Here is a 22,236-nt window from a genome sequence, read left to right on the forward strand (position 1 = left end):
AGGAATGCAAGAAATAGGGGCTACTTTTTAAAGTGTGCCTACTATGGGCCTGACGCCATGCCGGGTACTTTCTGTACAGATTTCTAATCCATACTTCCCTCTGGAAAGACTCCGACTCCCATTTTACCAATAAGATCATGGTTTAGGGAGGATAAGTAGGTTGGCAAAGTTACAGAGCTAGTGAGCGACACTGAACCCAGGTGTATCTAATCCCAAAGCCTGGGTGTTTTCCTCCACACTGGAGATGTAATGGGTCTTTTCTAAAGTATAAAAAAAATCCACCTGCCCTCAGACCACCATGAGCCAGTGGGAAATACACAACCCTCAAGAATCACATTTCCTTCCTCCAAACAATGTGGTGTTGTCTGTGCCAGTACACGGCTCTTACATACACGGTGAAAAATCCTCACTCAACCCATACTCTGGTCATTATTACCCTAGACTCATTGCCTCAGAGTCTCAACCCGCAATTCTAATGGCCTTTTAGATGGAAATTTAAGTCATTTAGCAACACACAAAAAAAGCATTGGATAAAAGTCCAAAAGCATTTCAAGCTTGGCCCATGGCCCTTCCTCATAAAAAAAAAAAAAAAAAAAAAAAAAAAAAGAAGAGGCTAAGAATTGATGGGAAGGGGGTGGAAGGAAGGACTTTGTGGAAGGCAAAGAGAGTTAAAGCGATTGCAATAGAGTGTGCAATTAATGAATATTTGTCCAGTAAACAAATAAAATGGGCTATGCTGGTTTAAAAGAAAAGAACTTGCCAAGTTTCTCTTCTTCATAATAATTTTTATTCAGTGAGCTGGCCTACACCACAGATCCACAAATTCTTATTTAGGAAACTAATTTGAATAAGAAAGCATACTCAAAAGAAGTGTTTGCTTCCTTTTTTTGTTGCTGTTGTTTTTGTTTTTTGTTTGGTTTTGCCTAACCAGGGGGTAGATGCCCTAAGTAGATGTTACATGGATAGTTGGTAAAATATCAAGCATGAATATAATTAGGCTGTGGTGGGGATGTGTGGATAGGAAGTTCTTGATTAAATGCATAGCCAATGAGGTGCCTGGGTGGCTTAGTCAGTTGGGCATCTGACGCTTGATTTCAGCTCAGGTTACGATCTCACCAAAGGTGAGATCATCCTTCCTGACAGGGCAAAGCCCACTTCGGATTCTTTCTCTTTCCCTCTCTCTCTGCCCCTCCCCTGCTCACACTCTCTCCCAAAATAAATAAATAAACTTTAAAAATAAATACATAAATAAATAAAGTGCATAGCCAGTGTTTTCTAGCTCCCCAGACCCCTGCTCAGTCCTACAGAATGCTTCTTAGTTCCATTTTCCCTGCCATAATCCCTCTCCAGATTTTTGCAAAGACTTTCTGTTGTCATGCAGGAGGCGATCACATGGTATCATGTTGATGCATCCTATCACGGGGATAAGACCTTTCTGGAAAAAAAAGTTAGAAAACCTCCATAGGATAAGCATTCTAAATACTACATCTAATTGACATAAATAGCTAACTCTGAATGAGCGAGTAAAAGAGTGTAAAGAGTAAAGAGTAAAGAGTGTAAAGAGTAAAGTAAAAGAGTAAAAGCATGGGTGATTGAAAAATGCCAATTTGTGAAATGACTGATTAAAAGCCAAATAGCCCTCAACTATTTTCTTGAACTACATTTAGGTGTATTTCCTAATTAAAGAGGAGTATGAATGACTTCATGCCCTGTATATATTGTTCCCATATGCATCCATAGCATGTTTAGGCCAATATTATAACCACCTAAGGTTTAGCCATGTCTCCCTATCCATTCAATAATTCCTCAGGGTGCCTGGATAGCTCAACTGGTTAAGCGTCCAACTCTTGGATCTCGGCTCTGGTCATGATCTCACAGTTTGAGTTCGAGCCTCACATCAGGCTCTGCACTGACAGCACGGAGCCTGCTTGTGATTCTCTCTCTCCCTCTCTCTCTCTCTATCTCAAAATAAATAAACTTAAAAAATTATTTAAAAAATAATTTCTCAAAGACCTTTGACAACAACCCTTTCCTCCACTATGTTGATTAGCTGTACTGGTAAATAGTCATAAGACTGATGAATAAGACAATTTAGCAAGGTAAGAACTGCCTCACAATAGCATACTCTCCTCCATACTCTGTTGGTACCTAATGCTTTTCACTCTCTAAGGCTCAGTTTAAATTCTATCCTTTCCAACTACCACTCTTTTGACAATTATTTTTATTTTTTTCAAATTTCATAAGCAGTTATACTCTATATCACAGTATCAGTAATTTGCTTTCCTTCTTGCTTTGTTCCTTAAGTACTAAATGTGTGATTCCATTTTATTTATAATCTATTGTTAAGGCCTCTAAGGGTAGGCAGTTGGTCTTATGTTTATTTCTACCTCTACAGAACTCTGATTATTGTAGAAAACTCAGTATATTAATCTGCTTGGGCTATTATAACAACATACCATAGATTGTTATTTTGGCTTAACAACAAAAATTTATTTTCTTTTTTTCTTTTTTTTAATCAGTGTTTATTTATTTTTGAAGTAGAGAGAGACAGAGCATGAGCAGGGGAGGAGCAGAGAGAGAGGGAAACATAGAGTTTGAAGCAGGGTCCAGGCTCTAAGCTGCCAGCACAGAGCCCGATGTGGAGCTGAAACTCACAAACTGTGAGATCATGACTTGGGCTAAGTCGGATGCTTAACCAACGGAGCCACCCAGGCGCCCCCCAAAATTTATTTTCTTACATGTTCTAGAGAATAGATGTCCCAGTTCAAGGTGCTGGAAGGTTCAGTTCTGGGGAAGCCTCTCTTCTTGGCTTGCAGATGGCTGCCTTCTCACTGTGTCCTCACATGACCTTTCCTCTGTGCACAAGCAGAGAGAAAGAGAGAGAGGGAGACAAGAGGGAGAGATCTGTCATCTGGTGTCTCTTCCTTTTCTTATAAGGACAAGAGCACCAGCAGAGTAGGGACCCTCCCTGATGACCTCATTTAAACTTAATTACCTCGCTAAAGCCCCATCACCAAATATAGTCTTATGGGTGGTTAGGGCTTCAATATATGAATTTGAGGGGAGACGAGGACAAGATTTAGTCTATAACACTCAGTAAGACTAGTACAAGTACTTGTAGACTGGATAAAACATCAGAGGCTGGTGGGCATTCTTTCTGAGCCATCTCTTGCCCTTGATCATGGTTTGAACAACTGGTTTAGAAACATTGTGTCAGATTCTTCGCACAAAAAAACTGACTTTTTAAGTCTTTAGAAATAAATCAAGGAAAAGAGAAACAGAGGCTCAAAAGAGGTAGAGTATACTATTCCTACAGCCGCATAACTAGTAAGAAGCTAGGCTGTAATTGAAACTCACCTTGCCTTCTGGCATTCATCGTTTGAACTTCTGCCTCCCAGAGCAGAGAGAACCAGTGGATGCTGCTCAATGCAGATTGAAGGATCAATAATAAGAGACAGGAATTACTGGACATCTACTGGGATGATGACCTTCATATCTTTTTTTTTTTTTTTAAGTTTTTTTTTTAACGTTTTTTATTTATTTTTGGGACAGAGAGAGACAGAGCATGAACGGAGGAGGGGCAGAGAGAGAGGGAGACACAGAATCGGAAACAGGCTCCAGGCTCCGAGCCATCAGCCCAGAGCCTGACGTGGGGCTCGAACTCACGGACCGCGAGATCGTGACCTGGCTGAAGTCGGACGCTTAACCGACTGCGCCACCCAGGCGCCCCGATGACCTTCATATCAATACAAGGACTCAGTGGGCTCCTCTAGTAAATATTGAAGGGATCCGTAAATCCATGAAATATTTCTACTTAGTATTTTTACTGATATCATTACTTTAACCCTCACTTTAGCCATTCACTGTATAGAAAGTAACATAGGACAAAGAAAAGTTACATGACTTACCCAGAGGCACAGAGCTAGAGCTGAGATCAAAACCCAGGTCTGGTCTATAATATTCCAAATTTTTGTCCTACTGTCTATTCTCAGCTGTCTCCCTATATTTCCAGAAGCTGAAAAGTGAGTGAATCATGCCTTCAAGATTGTAATATTCTTTTATTTTTTATAAAAAAAATTTAACGTTTGTTTTTGAGAGAGAGAGAGAGAGAGAGTGCAAGCAGGGAGGGGCAGAGAGAGAGAGAGAGGGAGACACAGAATCCCTCTCAGGCCCAGAGCTGTCAGCACAGAGCCCCATGTGGGGCTTGAACTCACAAACCATGAGATCATGACCTGAGCCAAAGTTGGATGTTTAAGTGACTGAGCCATCCAGGCGCCCCTGCAATATTCTGTTAGAGACCAGTTTGTATCAGCACTACGGTGAATACTGAAAGAATATCAGGAGAACTTCAAACACAGGAGACAGAAAATCAAAATTCACTTGGAATGATGATATTCAATAGATTCAATCAGTAATAGAACTAACACACTTGTTGTTTTCCCTTATTGTAGAAGAGAATTCCTTCAAGAAGATCAGGAACAAACTGATCTGGATTCTACTCTGTGCTTCCACATCCCCACTTCTGCTTGAGAGTGAGACACCCTAAGATCCAAGAACATAGAAACACCCAGCCAAACCCACCTCCACCATGGGGGCCATGGTGATGTTGGCGGGCATCTTCTTAGCTTTGCTTACCCTCACTACTGAAGGTGGGGTCCTCAAGAAGGTCATCCGGCACAAGCGACAGAGTGGGGTGAATGTCACTCTGCCCGAGGAACACCAGCCAGTGGTGTTTAACCATGTCTACAACATCAAGCTGCCAGTAGGTTCCCAGTGCTCAGTGGATCTGGAATCCGCTAGTGGGGAGAAAGACCTGGCCCCACCACCATCAGAGCCCAGTGAAAGCTTCCAGGAGCACACAGTAGACGGGGAAAATCAGATCGTCTTCACACACCGCATCAATATCCCCCGGCGGGCCTGTGGCTGTGCCGCGGCTCCTGATGTCAAGGAGCTTCTGAGCAGACTGGAGGAGCTGGAGAATATGGTGTCTTCCCTGCGGGAGCAGTGCACCACAGGAGCAGGCTGCTGTCTCCAGCCTGCTGAAGGTACGCCCAGCGCCTCACTGTCCAGATGGGAGAAATCATGGGCGTGGCCAGATCCATCAGTTGTTTCCAAAGGGGTTCCCTGTGGGAACTAGCCTCACAAAGTGTTCATTGAAAAGAGATTTTATGGTCAAATAAATGTGGAGAATGTAACCATCTCTGTTCTGCTCTTGGAGAGTCTTGATGACAAATGTTTCTCAGAGGAGTTTCTAGGCTTCTGAGAAGTCTTGCTTGGAAAAATCTTGTTCCATTTTAATGGCTAGTCTCTAACACTTATTTGACCACAGGATCTACACACTCTCTACCTCAAAACCTATGAGCATATTTATGAAGTTTCTGGCCCAAGATTACTCCCTGAAAGGTGCTGATATGGCCCCATCACCTCCTTGTACAGGCTTGGAAACTAAGGTCCAGAAGGAGGATGGGATTCTTCAAGGTCCTGCCACCAGTGGCTGAGGTAGGACTTGAGCCACGATATCCCACACCCTGGTGTTTTTACAAAGACACAGTTCTGTTTATGGTGGTACTAAATCTGGGAATTGGAAAATAATCTTCCAGTATAATGGCAACTCCAATGACGATCACAATATGCATTGAGCCCCTTTATGTATCAGGCACTGTAACTCATTATCTCATTGAACCCTCCCAACAACCCTCTGGAGTATGGTTTAATACTCCCATTCTACAGATCTGACAACTGAGATTCAAAAAGGGCACCAAGAGTAATAAGAGAGAGGAGCTCTGAGTGTACCTGTGGTCTCCAGAACTCACACTCCCCCCATGATACTCTGTCTCCAGGGCATCCTCTTTGTTGGGAATTTTGCCACTTCCAAATTGTGTTCATCTCTACTCCCTAGAGCTGACAGAGCACAGAGCACCGGGACTTTAAGTAGCTTCAAATCAGAGATGAACCTCTTTATTACTGCCACTCAGAAAAAATTACCAGAAAGCACTTTGATAAGGTATTTCAAGAGTAGTCCTAATTGAGGTGCCTGGGTGGCTCAATCAGTTAAGTGTCTGACTCTTGATTTTGGCTCGGGTCATGATCTCACAGTTCATGGGTTTGAGCCTCGTGTTGGGCTCTGCACTGACAACGTGAATCCTGCTTGGGATTTTCTTTCTCTCTGCCCCTCTACCTCCCTCTCTCTCTCTCTCTCTCTCTCACTCAAATTAAGTAAATAAAACTTTTTATTTATTTATTTATTTATTTATTTATTTATTTATTTATTTATTTTACAATGCATATGTATTTATTAAAATTTGGAAGGAAAGTAATATAAGGATTAAATGGTACTTCGTTATTTTAATTTCTATTTATTTGACAATTAGCAACCTTAGACATATTTCAATATGTATGTTTAACAGTTATATTTTTTTAATGAATAAAACATTTTTTTAAAAAGAGTAGGCCTAATCACCGTAAATGGAGAGTACTATAGGGCAGGCTCTAGGTTTCCAAGGCAAAAAAAAAAAAAAAAAGTTTTCTTTATACACAAATTACTTTATATTCAATATCTATCGATTCCCTGGAAAATGCAAATGGGAGTTACACAACAGGGTTAATGCTAAAGACTGGGTTGAAATAATTATTCAGTGTGGTGCTGTCCAGTAGAAATATAACATGAGCCAGATATGTATTCTTAAATCTTCAGTAGTCACACTAATGATATGAAAAAGGAACAGGTAAAAATAATTTCAATCAACTGTTTTATTTAACTCAGTGTAGCCAAATTATCCACTTTTCAGCCTGGAATCAATACAAAATTATTAATACAAAAAAAGGATATTTTATATTCCCTTCATTAAGCTTAGTCTTTGCAATCCTATATGTATTTAATTTCCTTAGCAAGGGGCGCCTGGGTGGCGCAGTCGGTTAAGCGTCCGACTTCAGCCAGGTCACGATCTCGCGGTCCGTGAGTTTGAGCCCCGCGTCAGGCTCTGGGCTGATGGCTCAGAGCCTGGAGCCTGTTTCCGATTCTGTGTCTCCCTCTCTCTCTGCCCCTCCCCCGTTCATGCTATGTCTCTCTCTGTCCCAAAAATAAATAAAAAACGTTGAAAAAAAAAATTAATTAATTTCCTTAGCAACTCTCAATTCAGACTAGCCACAATGCAATTAACACCTACATGTGTCTAGTGGCTACCATACATGAAAACATATATTTAATTCTTACCTTTCCAACCATTTTATTAATTGCCTTGCTCCCTGCTGTAGAGCGTAAACCCACATACCAACTTGAGTCAACCCCAAAATCTCTGCAGGAGAAAATCACAATGAGAACAAGAGTAGGTTCATAATGTCCTCACTTAACCCTGATAAACCCAAGGGAAGTGGGCTCTTGGTACCACTTGACCGATGAAGAAACTGATCTTCAGAGCATCTAAGTGTCTTTCCAAATGCGGCACAGCTATTGAGCCAGAATCAGAATTCAGAGTTCAGTTCAACAAATATTTCTTGCGTGAAACAATTGTTCTCTTATGTGCTTGACCTTGGCTAGGTGCGGGAAAAATAACATGGCCCAGCATAACCTGTTCCACAAGGCAGTGGTTTGTAATCACTGGGGTCCTGGGAATATGTAAAAATTCGATAAAAACTATAGATCCTCCCCCAGGGAGGTGGGGAGAACACACACACACACAAACACACACACACACACACACACACACACACAGATACACACATTAACACACAATCTCGCACATGAATGTACAATTTCAGAAAGTACAGGTTACGAATCCGTGCCTACTCTAATTGGATGCCAGTCCCCTCTGATTTCACACACTAAGCAACTAGTTTTTAAGCCAGTTGGAGCCAGAGGGTGCCACCCTCTTCTGGCTGAATTTGAAGCTGGGTTTGACAGGTGGTGACCTGGAAACCAGCTGCTTACAATCAGCAGCCTGCCTCTTCTCTCTTGTAGGCCGCCTGGACACCAGGCCCTTCTGCAGTGGCCATGGGAACTTCAGCACGGAAGGATGCGGCTGTGTTTGTGAACCCGGCTGGAAAGGCCCCAACTGCTCTGAGCCTGAATGCCCAGGCAACTGTCACCTGCGGGGCCAGTGCCTTGACGGGCAGTGCGTCTGCGACGAGGGCTTCACTGGGGAGGACTGCAGCCAGCTGGCCTGTCCCAGTGACTGCAACGACCAGGGCAAGTGCGTGAGTGGGGTCTGCGTGTGTTTCGAAGGCTACACGGGGGCCGACTGCAGCCAGGAGGTGTGCCCGGTGCCGTGCAGCGAGGAGCACGGCAGGTGCGTGGACGGCCAGTGCGTGTGCCGGGACGGCTTTGCGGGCCACGACTGCAACGAGCCCCTGTGCCTCAACAACTGCTACGACCGCGGCAGGTGCGTGGAAAACGAGTGCGTCTGTGACGAGGGCTTCACGGGTGAGGACTGCAGCGAGCTCATCTGCCCCAATGACTGCTTCGACCGGGGCCGCTGTGTCAACGGGACCTGCTACTGCGAGCAGGGCTTCGCGGGCGAGGACTGCGGCCAGCTCAGCTGCCCGAACGCCTGCTCTGGCCGGGGCCGGTGCGAGCAGGGCCAGTGCGTGTGCGAGCCGGGCTTCGCCGGGGCCGACTGCAGCGAGAAGAGGTGTCCCGCCGACTGTCACAACCGCGGCCGCTGCGTCGACGGGAGGTGTGAGTGTGACGACGGTTTCACGGGCGCGGATTGCAGTGAGCTCAGGTGTCCCAATGGCTGTAGCGGCCACGGCCGCTGCGTCAACGGGCAATGCGTGTGCGACGAGGGCCACACAGGGGAGGACTGCGGCCAGCTGCGGTGCCCCAACGACTGTCACAGCAGGGGCCGCTGCGTGCAGGGCAAGTGCGTGTGCGAGCAGGGCTTCCAGGGCTATGACTGCAGTGAGATGAGCTGCCCCAACGACTGCCACCGGCATGGCCGCTGCGTGAACGGCATGTGCGTCTGTGATGACGGCTACACGGGCGAAGACTGCCGCGACCTGCGGTGCCCCGGGGACTGCAGCAACCGGGGCCACTGTGTGGACGGGCGGTGCGAGTGCGAGCACGGCTTCACGGGCCCTGACTGCGCGGAGCTCGCATGCCCAGGCGACTGCCACGGCCAAGGCCGCTGCGTGAACGGGCAGTGCATTTGCCGTGAAGGCTTCATGGGCACAGCCTGCAAGGAGCGGAGGTGTCCCGGAGACTGTCACGGCCGGGGCCGCTGCGAGGACGGTCAGTGCGTCTGCCAGGAGGGCTTCGAGGGCCCGGACTGTGGGCGTCGCTCCTGCCCCAACGACTGCAGTGGCTGGGGGCAGTGCGTGGAGGGCCACTGCATCTGCAGCGAGGGCCATGCCGGGGAGGACTGCTCCGAGGGTGAGTCGTACTGAACCAGCGCAGCCTTGGCTGTGAGGGAGCCTGTGGCGGGTGCGCTTTGGAGAGCCACCTGTGTGCACGCGCACACACGCGCACACATGCACACCTTTACGGAGGCCCTGGTTATTCACCTGTCACGGGGCTATCTATTTGAAGGCTCAGAAGCTCAGGGAGGTCATAGAATTGTCCCAAGGACACCTAGCTCATACATGGTAGAGCTGTTTGGTTTACCTGACTCGTCTACCCCAAGTTTAACGCCCAGTGCCCATGGTGAGGTAGACAAAATGATTTTAACAGCCTCTTTGCTAAATATGAGCCTTCTCTCTTACTCCCCACTGACACCGAACCAGAAATAAACTAAAGCCCTCTATTTGGATGGAAGCAAAGACTCAGCTCAATTGAATGGACAGTGAGATTACATTAAACAAACTGTTTTAACTGCACACTCAGCTAGAGAGTGAGTGCTAATCACTTATGAGGCAGGCCCATCTCTTAAATCATTTTTTTTTCATAATAGTCTTTAATCCCAAGGATTATGAGCTCCTTAAAGGAACACTATCCTGACAGCACAAGGCACAGTATACAGTAAGTGCTCAATAAACAGTGAGTGAAAATACAACCAAGAATGATAATGCTCATGTTCAGTGAGGGGGGGGGGGGGGTCTTTGTACCCCTCTCACGCACCCATACCGTACGTGTTGTAATAGAGAATTTCTGCTCTGATTAAAGGTATTATTGATAGGAATAAATAAATGTGTGCCCAAGGCAGGGAAGCCTGGTTGAAAAGAACAGCAGGCTGGCAAGGAGGAGGTGTAAGCCTCAAATGTGATGAGATACACAAAGTTGGGCCAGTTCTTCTGCCTCACTCACATCTAGAAAATGAAAGAATTGGACCAAATGAGTCCCAGATAGCCTTCCAGCACTAATAGCGTGTGACCTCAAGTTCAGAGCCGGGAGTTAAGCTCAGGCTGCACGTTCCCATGCAGATGGCCTGAATCTGAACTAATATCCAGAGAACAGAGAATTCAGAGGGGCCAGGTCCCAAAGAAACCAGAAGGCCATGTTGCAGGCCCAGAACTTTAGCCTGAAGGCCACCAAAGGTTTTAAGGTTGGATCACAGCAGGGGGTCCTTGATGACCTTTTTCATTTTAGAAAACAGAAGCTGGATTTTAGGCCTCTGTGACTGGCCGTGGAAGGGACAAGTCAAGGGAAACAAACCTAGAGAGAATTCACAGAGTACCTTACTGACAAAACCCGACCCAGGCTGTCCTTTCTTATTCCTTCCAGTGTCCCCTCCCAAAGACCTCGTTGTGACAGAAGTGACAGAAGAGACCGTGAACCTGGCTTGGGACAATGAGATGCGGGTCACCGAGTACCTCGTCGTGTACACACCCACCCACGAGGATGGCCTGGAAATGCAGTTCCGCGTGCCCGGGGACCAGACATCCGCCACCATCCGGGAGTTGGAGCCTGGTGTGGAGTACTTTATCCGCGTGTTCGCCATCCTGGAAAACAAGAAGAGCATTCCCGTCAGTGCCAGGGTGGCCACTTGTGAGTGAGCAGAACCCACCCCCAACCCCCTGACAGCCTCTACCGCCCTCTGTTTGCCCAGTGCATAACCACCACCCCCATGAGTCCCTGCTCCACCTTTGCCCCCATAGCTGTATAGCTGTCCTGTCAGAATTACACCAATTAAGACCTTGGGATCCAGCTAAACCCATTGAATCTTTTTTTTTAAAGAAACCCCTCATATACTAATTCACTTGACTCATAATAACTCTATAAGATAGGGGCAAGTATTAACCCATTTTACAGATGAGGAGACTGAGACTGAATGGTTAAGTATCTCATCCCAAATCATAAATGGTGAGGATTTAAACCCTGGAAGTCTGGTTGCAGGTTGATACTCTTAACCATTCTGTTCTACTACAGCCTTTCTATGGAGCTCACCATCCCTATATGTTTTTACAAAGTGGAAACTTTACAGAGTTCAAGTTATTCCTTTAAGAATCCAATATCAGTATAATTACCTTCATACCTTAAAAGCAAGTTGTGTCTAGAAATTGATCTTTTTCTTTGCTTAGCAATAATAACATTGGCTGCCACGTATGAAATGTGGGCCACGTGCCAGGAGGCATGCCCAGCAATCTACGTGATGCAGTATATCACTCAGTCCTCACTTAGTTCCCCAAAAGAAACAGGCATACTTACCTCCCCCTCCTGAGTGAAGAAGCTAAGGCTCTTGGTACAACTTGCTTACGCACACAAAGCTGGTAACGGTGGAGCTTAGATTTGAGTCCATTCTGTCTGATTCCAAACCCTTCTACATAACAGGTTTAACCATACAAAATTGCCAGTGTTTAATCATATGGTGGGTCCCGATGTTAATTTTCACACTGCCTCATCAGTAGACAGTATCCCTGAAGCAGTCAGAAATACACTCCAGCCCTAACGGAGTGAGGCATCCACCAGTGGGGTTTAGGGGAATCACTGCTCTGTCACTCTCCACACACACATGCAGAATCCTTCTCTCTGGTCTTCCTGACAGACTTGCCTGCACCTGAAGGCCTCAAGTTCAAGTCCATCAAGGAGACATCTGTGGAGGTGGAGTGGGATCCTCTGGACATCGCTTTTGAGACGTGGGAGATCATCTTCCGGAATATGGTAAGGCACCCAGAGGAGTGGGCATATGTGACCTCAGGGATCTGAAAGATGGTCCGAGGGCTCTACACACTTTTATATCAACTTTATTTCCTTAGCTGCTGGTGGGGGTCAGGGCTGTGCTTAGCCCCTGCATGTTTGCATATATATTTTCAGTTATTTTAAGAAGTCAGTAAACATAGCTCTTAGGGCTGTGAGCTCAGATAGATGCTAAGCCATCTTTAGGTTCCCTTTGTGCCTCATGGTCTGGCAAATCTCTACTCGGAGGCAAAGAAGAGAAGAAATGACCTCTGTCTCCAAATGTCCCCAGGCATATCTGAGATTGAGTATCCCTTCTCTCTGGGCCTAAAAGCACGTATGAGGCAGGAAAGTGGGTTCCTGAGTCCAAGCCCAGGCTCTGCTACTAACTAACTGCGTGACTATGGGACAGCCACCCAACTTCTGTGATGCTGGCTTCCCGGTCTATCAAAGGAAGGATTGAGTTTGTGGCTCTAGAACTGCTTTGGCTCTCACATTCTGTCACTTGACTTGAGTGTCAGAGGAGTGAGCAGATTGGTTTACAAAAGGGAGAAGCAAACTTGAGAAATGTCCTTATCATGTCTGTGTCCTCAGCACCTGCCAAGGTGATCTGATGCCTAGTGAGTGCTTAGTGAAGGAAGGGATTCAGAGGAGTAAATCACATGAAAGAAGAGGCTGGCACCTTCTTTAGTTCTTTTTTTTTTTTTTTAATGTGTATTTATTTTTGAAAGAGAGAAACAGAGTGCAAGCAGGGGAGAGGCAGAGATAGAGGGAGTCACAGAATCCAAAGCAGGCTCTAGGCTCTGAGCTCTGAGCTGAGCTGTCAGCCCAGAGCCCAACACGAGGCTTGAACACATGAACTGTGAGATCATGACCTGAGCCGAAGTCAGCTGCTTAACCGACTGAGCCACCCAGGCATCCCCTTCCTTTAGTTCTTACCAAGGTGTTCCTATCTTTCAGAATAAAGAAGATGAGGGAGAGATCACCAAAAGCCTGAGGAGACCAGAGACCACATACAGGCAAACTGGCCTAGCTCCTGGGCAAGAGTATGAGATCTCTCTGCACATCGTGAAAAATAATACCCGGGGCCCAGGCCTGAAGAGGGTGACCACTACCCGTGAGTATCACCTTTAATAGCACTGACACCGTGACAAAGCTGATTGTACCCCATAGCGCCTCTGGTTGATAACATTTCCCCTTACACAACATCTGCTTGAGCTAGATTTTGCTCTATAAAAAACAAACCCCAAACTTAGTGGTTGAAAACAATGGTTCTGCACGGGGATGATTTGGGGTTGGTCTCAGCTGAGCAATTCTGTTCTTGAGCGGGCTCGCTTACACATCTGTGCGGGCTGGGGGCTGCTTGGCCTTCGGTGGTCTTAACCAGGATGGTGCCTTTCTGCTTCACCTGGTGTCTCAGCCTCAGTCTGCCAGCCTGGGCCTGCTCCCCCGGCAGCTGGACTGGCTGAAAAGTGGCACCATATCACTCTGTCACAGCAAATCTCAAGGCCAGTCCAGATTTCAGGGGTGAGGAAATAGATGTGTCTCTTGATGAGAGGAGGCTCACAGTGACATTTCAAAGGGGGCACAGGTACAAGATAGGTAAGACCATACCACATCACCTAATCTATATACCAGTCTTGTGAGAGAGGTAGGGCAAATATTATTGTTATTAGTAGAAACTGAGGCTTAGAGAATCTAAATCAATTTAACAAACACCACATGGTTAACAATATCAGGGGCAGAGCTGTAAGCAGGGTCTAGTTTTGTAACTTCAATCCCCTTACCACTAGCACTGACTAGCCTCTGGTTTATGTAGAATGCTGACCCCTTGTCTCCAATAGGAACATAAATTAAATGTCACTCAGTAATAAACATGTCAGAGCTTCTTGAGGATAGAATAGAATTTGGCACTAGTAGATCCTTTGGTGAGGGGAAAATCAATCTGAATTTGGAGCTGTTTTACCGAGAAGCAAATTTGTTAAACATCAATAAATAAACAAATAAAATGATGTTGCATTGCCAGTTGAGAAAACCTTTTTATCTTCAAGATACCATATGTGCCAACTGTTTCAGGAATTGATTCTTTTTGGCAAGAGATTGTTGGAAAAGTTAAATCTGTTGACTAATGACAAGAAAGAACATCTTGCATTTAAATATTTGCACATTCTGCCTAGCTCTGAGCCAACTCCTAGACTGTCTCCTCTGTAAGCAAGTGTTTTCCATCATGCTGACACCATCCCTCTGTGGTAGGTAGAAAGCAGGTATCAACAGGAAAAAAATCATTAGATCACCACCAAGGCATAGAAGAAATCAAGCAAATGCTTACTTGCTTTTGTAGGGAAACTACAAAAAAATTTTTCTTTTGTCTGTCCCTTTCTTTTCAATTTAATTCTGGGGATCGGCTGCTTTATTCTTCTAAGCAGGGCAAACATCCCAATGCCTGAAGTTCCTTAATCACATAAATATCAACACTGAGAGGCAGACGTGTATGTGTTCATTTTGCTAATACCCGAACTTTATCCAGGCTTAAAGGACCTTAAAGTTTGGGTGACAAAGCATTTTTGGCTCCTTCCCTCTGGTATCTGTATAAGGCTGTATGACAACCATTTCTGGCATCTGGATGCTTTTGAGAGGCGTTCACATTTAAAGGAGAAAGAGCACGGGCTTTGGACCCACACACACCCGAGTGTGAATTCCAGCTCCACGGCTTACTGTCACCTTGTGCAAGTCTGCTTCTTTAATGACCCTACCATCGGGAAAATGGGTTCACAGTGTCCTTACGGGGTTGTCATGAGAGTGAGGACATACATGATAGGCACTGTGCTTGGCATTGTAGTAAGAGCTAGTGTCCTCTGTTCAAGGGTCCCAGATTTGGGGGGTGATCAGTGAGCTTGACTTGATCCAGCCTTCTTATGAAAGGGCTGCTAAGGACCGTAGCAGGTGTGGTGTGGGTGCTTGCTGGCACCTGTAAGCACACGGTACAGGCAGCTTCACGGTGGAATTGTAGCTTCATTTTCATTGTGCGTTCTATGGGTTCATCGTCTGTAAGCTGAGACAGATGGATCAACACTTTGAATTCAAACAATGGACCGTGTAGGTTTCTCACAATCAGCTATGACTTACTCCTCCTTCTCATTCCTATATAAAACTAAAGTTCCTTTCATTTGATATTGTTTCTTCAACCAATGCTGAAAACACAAACTTAGCTATTTTTAAATTGAAGAAATAAACACTAATTAAATGCCCTAATATCTTAATTTTAGGCATTTACCGAATGCTTGGTCTGTCTTAACGTGTGCATTAAAATTGTTTATATCGTGAGAAAAATAAAAAGAATGAAGACATAAATGACAAAGTCTGCTGCTATGCTGGGTACTAAAAGGGTTCAAGGACCCACTCTCTAAATGAATGAATTTAGGCCCTATCTAAATTAAATAACACAGTTTGAATAAACCGTAGAGAAATGTGGTACACAACAGTGAAAAAAATGCATTAAGGCACTCGTATTTTTAATCGTGGCAAGAGCACTTAGAATGCGGTCTACCTTCTCCATGAGTTGTGAAGTGTACGATGCTGTGTTGTCACCTGTAGGCACTGTGTTGTCCAGCACATCTCTAGGACTTATCCATCTTATGTAACTAAAACTTTATACGCGTTGGGAAGGGTAAATGTGTTTACCTGATTACAACAGGGTCAAACAGGGCCCTCGTTAGGAAGGGACATATCAGTGAGGTTCTGAAGGCTGAATGGGAGATTTTTTTGGAGGGGAAAGGGCAATCTCAGGAAGAAGATACAAAGGAAAAGCAAGGGCAGAGGCCAGGAGGTAAGAAATAAATAGCATGTCACGCCTGCTGTCACCACACAACAACACAACACACACAGCACAACACGATAACACCAGAGTGGGTGGGGTGGGAGGAGAGCTGAGACAAAGGCACAAAGATGGCGAGGCTTGGGATGGCTGTGACTTTCTGTGTGGAGTGTTTCATCACAACTGACTCTCCATACCTGGCCAAGCTAGGGGTGGCCTCACTTTTTGGCTCCATAATTCTAATGGAGAAGTCATCAACCATCCAGGCAGTTTTGCCTAATTAAAAAGCCAGAGAAACTAAATCAATGTTTGTTTGTTTGTTTGTTTGTTTGTTTGTTTGTTTGTTTGTTTTCTAATGAAATAGGCCCTAAGCATGTTTCTTCAACTTAAGAGAACCGTACTGATAATAACAACAGGGCTACGACCATTTATCATGTAACTGCCATGCTCCAGGCTCTGTGCTAGATGCTTTGTGAACATTATCTCCTTTAATGTGCGAAAAAAAAACCCAATAAATCCTTCAAGGTAGTGGCATCATCCCTATTTATAGCATGTCAAATAAGAAATTGAGACTCAGAAAGACAAAAAAGGTCAGATGGTCAGTATACACCTACCTATTCAGGAGTGGATCTGGATAGCTGCAAGCCCCTCTCTGCTCAGCCCCTAGCCCTGGCCCCAGTCTCTGAAACCACTCCGTTGTCTGCCTGTAACAGGCTTGGATGCCCCCGGCCAGATAGAGGTGAAAGATGTCACAGACACCACTGCTCTGATCACTTGGTTCAAGCCCTTGGCCGAAATTGACAGCATCGAGCTCTCCTACGGAATCAAAGACGTGCCCGGCGACCGCACCACCATCGATCTCACACATGATGAGAACCAGTATTCCATCGGGAACCTGAAGCCGGACACCGAGTATGAGGTGTCCCTCATCTCCCGCAGGGGCGACATGTCCAGCAACCCTGCCAAAGAGACCTTCACAACAGGTAACGGGCCCTTGCCTGTGAACAACCAGGAAGGGATTGTGACTCCTCTCTCACTCCATGCTAGGGTGCCTTCCAGGCTCCTTTTACAGTAGGACAATGGAAAGGGAAACTTCATTCCTTTAAGTGTTTATTCTAAAATATTGTAGAGAGTAATATATATTTTTTAATGTTTTTTTTTGAGAGAGCGAGAGAGACAGAGCACAAGTGGGGGGAGGGCAGAGAGAGAGGGAGACACAGAATCTAAAGCAGGCTCCAGGCTCTGAGCTGTCAGCACAGAGCCCAACATGGGACTTGAACTCCCAGACTGCGAGATCATGACCTGAGCTGAAGTCGGACACTTAACTGACTGAGCCACCCAGGTGCCCCTAGAGAGTAGTATTTCAAAGAAAAAAAAAAACTATACCCAAATAACCTTCCAAAAATAAAAATAAAAAGCATACATAGGGGCGCCTGGGTGGCTCAGTCGGTTAAGCGTCCAACTTCGGCTCAGGTCATGATCTCACGGCCCGTGAGTTCGAGCCCCGCGTCAGACTCTGTGCTGACAGCTCAGAGCCTGGAGCCTGCTTCAGATTCTGTGTCTCCCTCTCTCTCTGACCCTCCCCCATTCATGCTCTGTCTCTCTCTGTCTCAAAAATAAACAAACATTAAAAATAAAATTTAAAAAATAAAAATAAATAAAAAGAAAATAAAATAAAAAGAAAAGCATACATAGAAGATGCTGCTGGTCTGACAGTCTCAGACAAAAGCTGATTAAAATAAAATTCAAATAAATATTTTCATAATAAAGTACAGTTTATGGAAAGCATGAATGACAAAGAGGCCTGTAACCTCTTAGCCTGTGGCAGCCTTTTAAAAGTTCCAAGATGTCAATCAATCACTGATTCAATAAATATTTTCTTCGGAGCTCAGTGAGCTCCGTGTGATTTATTAGAAATGCAGCGATGGGCACAACAGACCAGTTCTTACTTATACTCACAGGCCTTATTTGTAAGTTTCTGTTTATATATTTTTTTTAAGCACAAAATCTGGGGAGCGCGTGCATGACTAGAGTATCACACACATCAGTAAAGGGGAGAGGTGCCCTACATGCAGTATTTGTTTCCATCTGTGCATCAGCAGTACAGGTGGGTGTGGGGGAGATACTGTCGTTTTTCTCCAAGGGTAGGTGCCTTTCATGTTTCAGCTTGAACTGTCAGACTCCCACTCTCCTGGTGCCTGGTGTTTGTGATATAAATGTCCCTTCCTCTTCCACACAGGCCTGGATGCTCCCAGGAATCTCCGTCGCGTCTCCCAGACGGACAACAGCATCACCCTGGAGTGGAGGAATGGCAAGGCAGCCATTGACAGTTACAGAATTAAGTATGCGCCCATCTCCGGAGGTGACCATGCTGAGGTGGAAGTGCCAAGGAGCCAGCAAACCACAACCAAAACCACGCTCACAGGTGAGCTGCGCACCCCAGACCCAGCGGGCCCCATTTTGCAGCCCTCCACAAGGAGAAAATGCTGCGGTTCCCAGCTACCTCTCTCACTCGGAATTCAGTGACTCAGTCTGTAGAACATACCAGACACTGAGAAATCACGGCCTCCAGCAACAGGCAGCTCAGGGCCATTCTTCTGATCCCCTGAAAGTCTTTCCAGTTTGGGGCTGAATAATGTTGACCTGCACATTCTTTCTCACTTAGGTCTGAGGCCGGGAACTGAATATGGGATCGGAGTGTCTGCCGTGAAGGCCGACAAGGAGAGCGATCCGGCCACCATCAATGCGGCCACAGGTGAGATGCCCCTGGATCCCCACCACCACTGGGCTCCTGCATACAGACACGCTAGGGCCCAGGCGACAGAAAACCTACTTTGAAAGAAACAGTAGACACACAGAGGAGAAAGAGGCCCCTAGGATCATCCAGCCCAGATGTCTAATTCCAAAGTAACATAAGCACGCCACATCTCAATGATACTGAGGGGAACAAGAATTTTTTAGGAGAAATTAAACCAGAGTTTATAAGAAACCTGCAAACTTTTTTAAGTTGGTAATCATTTCCATTTTTTTGGTAAACCATGAACCAATCCAAACATATCTGGGGGGTTTTCTCTTAGGAAACACCTGACTTTTATTATGTACCCTCGTCCCACAGATGAGAAGTGGCAGGAACACGGTTTCAGACAGACTTTGCTCTTATCCATTCCATCCTGAAGCTCCAGCCTCTGGATGAGGGTGGTAAGGAGCGGTATGATGTGAAGCCATTGGTTCTTTCCTCAAGTTTCTTTCTTTTTTTTCCTGGAAAATTTATTTAAAAAAAAAAAAGCAAGAAAGGAAAGGAAACTCTTCCCCCTACTTCTCCATCAGCCTCCTCCTTACTTCCCCCAGGCACCACGAAGAAAAAGGGTCTGGTGTACAGAGAGAACATAGATCGTGCCTCGTGGAGCTTCCTCTTTATGCAGGAGCCAATGCTAAGCACTTGCACACATACTCTTTTTTATCTTTTCATTTCGAGCTAATTGTCAATTCACATGCTATCACGAGAAATATCACAGAGAGATCCCCAATGGATAAAGCTGCGTAATCCTAGAATAGTATCACAACCAGGAAACTGACATCGATGCAAGCTATCAACTTTATGCACACTTCACTAGTTTTACATGCACTCACTTTTGTATGTGTGTGTAGTTAGTTGTACATAATTTTATCAGCAGCAGCTTTTTTAATCCACCGGTGTCTTTAAGACACAGAATAGTCCATCAGTAGGATCGCTTTTGTCCCCTCTTTTGTAGCCACAGGCACCTCCCTCTCTCTCCGTCTCCCTAACCCTTGGCAAATCCCTGTTCTTTCCTTCATCCCTGTAATGTTATTTCAAGAATGCTACATATAAAGATTCACCCAGTATGCAGCCTCCAGAGATTGGCTTTTTCCCTCGGTGTCATTCTCTCAAGGTCCATTCAAGTTATTTAAAAGTTCTTTTTAGATGCTTTCAACGGAGTAGTACTTCATGGTATGGATGTACCACTATATTCTTCTTAATCTTCCAAAATGCCAAGGCAACGTTCAGCGGCAGTTGACAAAAGTGAAAACCCAGGCTCAGAGGGGAAAGTCGCCCACAGCCAGCCAGCCCCTGTATGCAGAGCTGGGATTGGAGCCCAGAGCTGCCCTCCAGCCCCAGAAGCAGCCCAGCCTCCCAGCCTGAGGAATGTTCATCTCTCTCTGCTTTCCTCCCAGACATGGATGCACCCAAGGACCTCCGGGTTTCTGAAACCACGGAGACCAACCTGACCCTGCTCTGGAGGAAGCCTTCGGCCAAGTTTGACCACTACCGCCTCAACTACAGCCTTCCCTCAGGGCAGCCGGTGGAGGTGCAGCTTCCGAGAGATGCCACCTCCCACGTGCTGAGAGGCCTGGAACCCGCGCAGGAATATACCATCCTCCTCACAGCCGAGAAGGGCAGGCACAAGAGCAAGCCGGCGCGAGTGAAGGCGTCCACAGGTGAGGTCGGCCTCTGAGCTCCCTCCACACCCTCTGTTGATTCCGAGGTTTGCAGGCCCCTAAGTCGGCCTGTCTCCGTAAGGGAAAGCAAGTGAGAAAACGCGCAACTGTCTCTCCTCGTGCCTCCTCGACATAAGTAACACTGCGGCAAAGTCTTCCTGCTGGGAAATCACTTAGTGCTTGCTAAATATTTCTTCCTGGGAGAACCTAAAGCATCAGGGTTGGTGTTTGTCTTTGGTTCTTTTTTTTTAAATTAATTTGGTGCATTTTACAGACTCTTTCAAATTGTTTCTGGGGTTTTTTCTGTCCCCCCTCTCTTTAGCCTAACAATAACTTACTTTGCACTTCATTATTTTTTCAAGACGGCCATGACGTTGGTAATAATTCTTCGGTTATTTCTCACTAAATGTTTTTTAAATGTATTTATTATTATTATTGTTTTTAGTAATCTCTACACCCAATGTGGGGCTTGAACTCACGACCCTGAGATCAAGAGTTGCAGGCTCCACTGACTGAGCCAGCCTGGCACCCCTCCCACTAATGTTTTTATTCCAGGTCTTTTGCTTCCCTCTAAGGTTACCTGAAAATTTGCATATGGTCCTTTGAGCAGCCTTTCACAGCGCCCTTCCCATTTTCTCTTTTTCCCTAGTCGTCAAGAGGCCAACTTGGTTTGCTAAATCCTGATCTCCAATGTCCCTTCCACCCCAGTTATCCTGTTCTTTGTACCTGCTGCCACCCTTCCTCAGTGGCTAAGTTGAAAAAACGATCAGAAAAACCATCCATTCTTCCTACATGAAAAATATGTGCATATAATTTTGGCCCCAAACTTTTCAAAGAGGTATAGGCAGAAATGTTAATTCTATAAGGCTTGAAAGTAATATTCTTTAGTCTTGATTTAATTAGTATTTATCTAGAACCCACTGAATACACAGTATTGTGCTGATATTTGAGGGACAAGTGGGTCACATACTTAGCATTGTTATTTTCACTTATGGGCTCCTGCTCCCTGTCTGTGAGGGAGACTAACTAGAATGTTAGATGGATGGAAGGCAGTCAAGGAAAGGGGGTGAATGGGAGAATCAGGGGCAGCCAGAGAAAGTTTTAGGGAAGAAATATTACTCCAACTCAATCTCGAAAATCAGAAAAGGGGTTGTAATGATGGGCAAATTTGGATATGCCTTGAAGAGTCTTTGTCATTTGTGAATGAATACCTTCACCTACATGTAACAGAGAACTCAAATAGCAGTCACTTAAGCAAAACAGAAGTTGATATCTTCTCTTAGAAGATAAATCTGAGCCTAGGTGGTTCAGGTATGGCATAGCAGGTCCAAGTTAGCAGGGACTTGGGTTTTTCTCTGTTTCTGTTCCACCATTCTTAGTCCTTGGCTCTAGCAGTACAGCCTTCACATCCGTGTTCTGGGCAGCATGGAGGAGGAAGAACGAAAAACAAAAGGGAGTAGTACCTCCTAGATGAGTCTCTCTAGAAACCTCACCGTTGATTTCTCATAGTTCATAGGCTGCTCCTAGCTATAAGCAAGTCTAGGAAAGGTAGTCTTCTGTCTCAGCATGTCACTGCCCACATAAAACTGTTGGAGAGAGAAAGGCTATTTGGTAGAAAAAGATCAGCCTCCTCAGAGAGTCTAAAGTGAGCTCAGGTGGTCAATTCTGTGGACTCTGTGCATGTACTGCTTCCCACCCAGCTATGTGATGATCCTTAAGGATGCTCTGGAGGGACAATTTAATCCTAGAGAAGGGAAGAGCAAAATAGAATCCAAAAGAAATAATTCTATGGTAGAGATTTGAATGTTTCAGATTTGTAAACATGAACTTGTCATGAGGTGTCAAGAGACAGCAAAACAAGAGAGAATCAGAAAAGCAAGAGAGAAAGCATTTCTTTCTCTTTTTTCTTCTTCCTCTC

The 22,236-nt window shown here is 45.4% G+C and overlaps 1 protein-coding gene across 4 annotated transcripts in view; it reads left to right on the forward strand.

The window, feature by feature from the left end:
• The window catches only part of TNC (tenascin C), a 95,271-nt gene that overhangs the window by 23,808 nt on the left and 49,227 nt on the right, over positions 1 to 22,236 (forward strand). For all 4 annotated transcript variants that reach the window (XM_058694373.1, XM_058694374.1, XM_058694375.1 and 1 more), the window contains exons 2-10: positions 4,452 to 5,045; positions 7,958 to 9,367; positions 10,655 to 10,918; positions 11,916 to 12,031; positions 13,007 to 13,163; positions 16,574 to 16,843; positions 18,100 to 18,285; positions 18,526 to 18,615; positions 20,055 to 20,318. In XM_058694373.1, the coding sequence (XP_058550356.1) occupies positions 4,589 to 5,045; positions 7,958 to 9,367; positions 10,655 to 10,918; positions 11,916 to 12,031; positions 13,007 to 13,163; positions 16,574 to 16,843; positions 18,100 to 18,285; positions 18,526 to 18,615; positions 20,055 to 20,318 (3,214 nt within the window). In that variant the 5' untranslated portion in view covers positions 4,452 to 4,588. The remainder of the gene's footprint in view (positions 1 to 4,451; positions 5,046 to 7,957; positions 9,368 to 10,654; positions 10,919 to 11,915; positions 12,032 to 13,006; positions 13,164 to 16,573; positions 16,844 to 18,099; positions 18,286 to 18,525; positions 18,616 to 20,054; positions 20,319 to 22,236) is intronic.

The sequence above is a fragment of the Neofelis nebulosa genome, chromosome 12 (genome assembly GCF_028018385.1).
Source record: "Neofelis nebulosa isolate mNeoNeb1 chromosome 12, mNeoNeb1.pri, whole genome shotgun sequence".
Classification (NCBI taxonomy): Eukaryota; Metazoa; Chordata; class Mammalia; order Carnivora; family Felidae; genus Neofelis; species Neofelis nebulosa.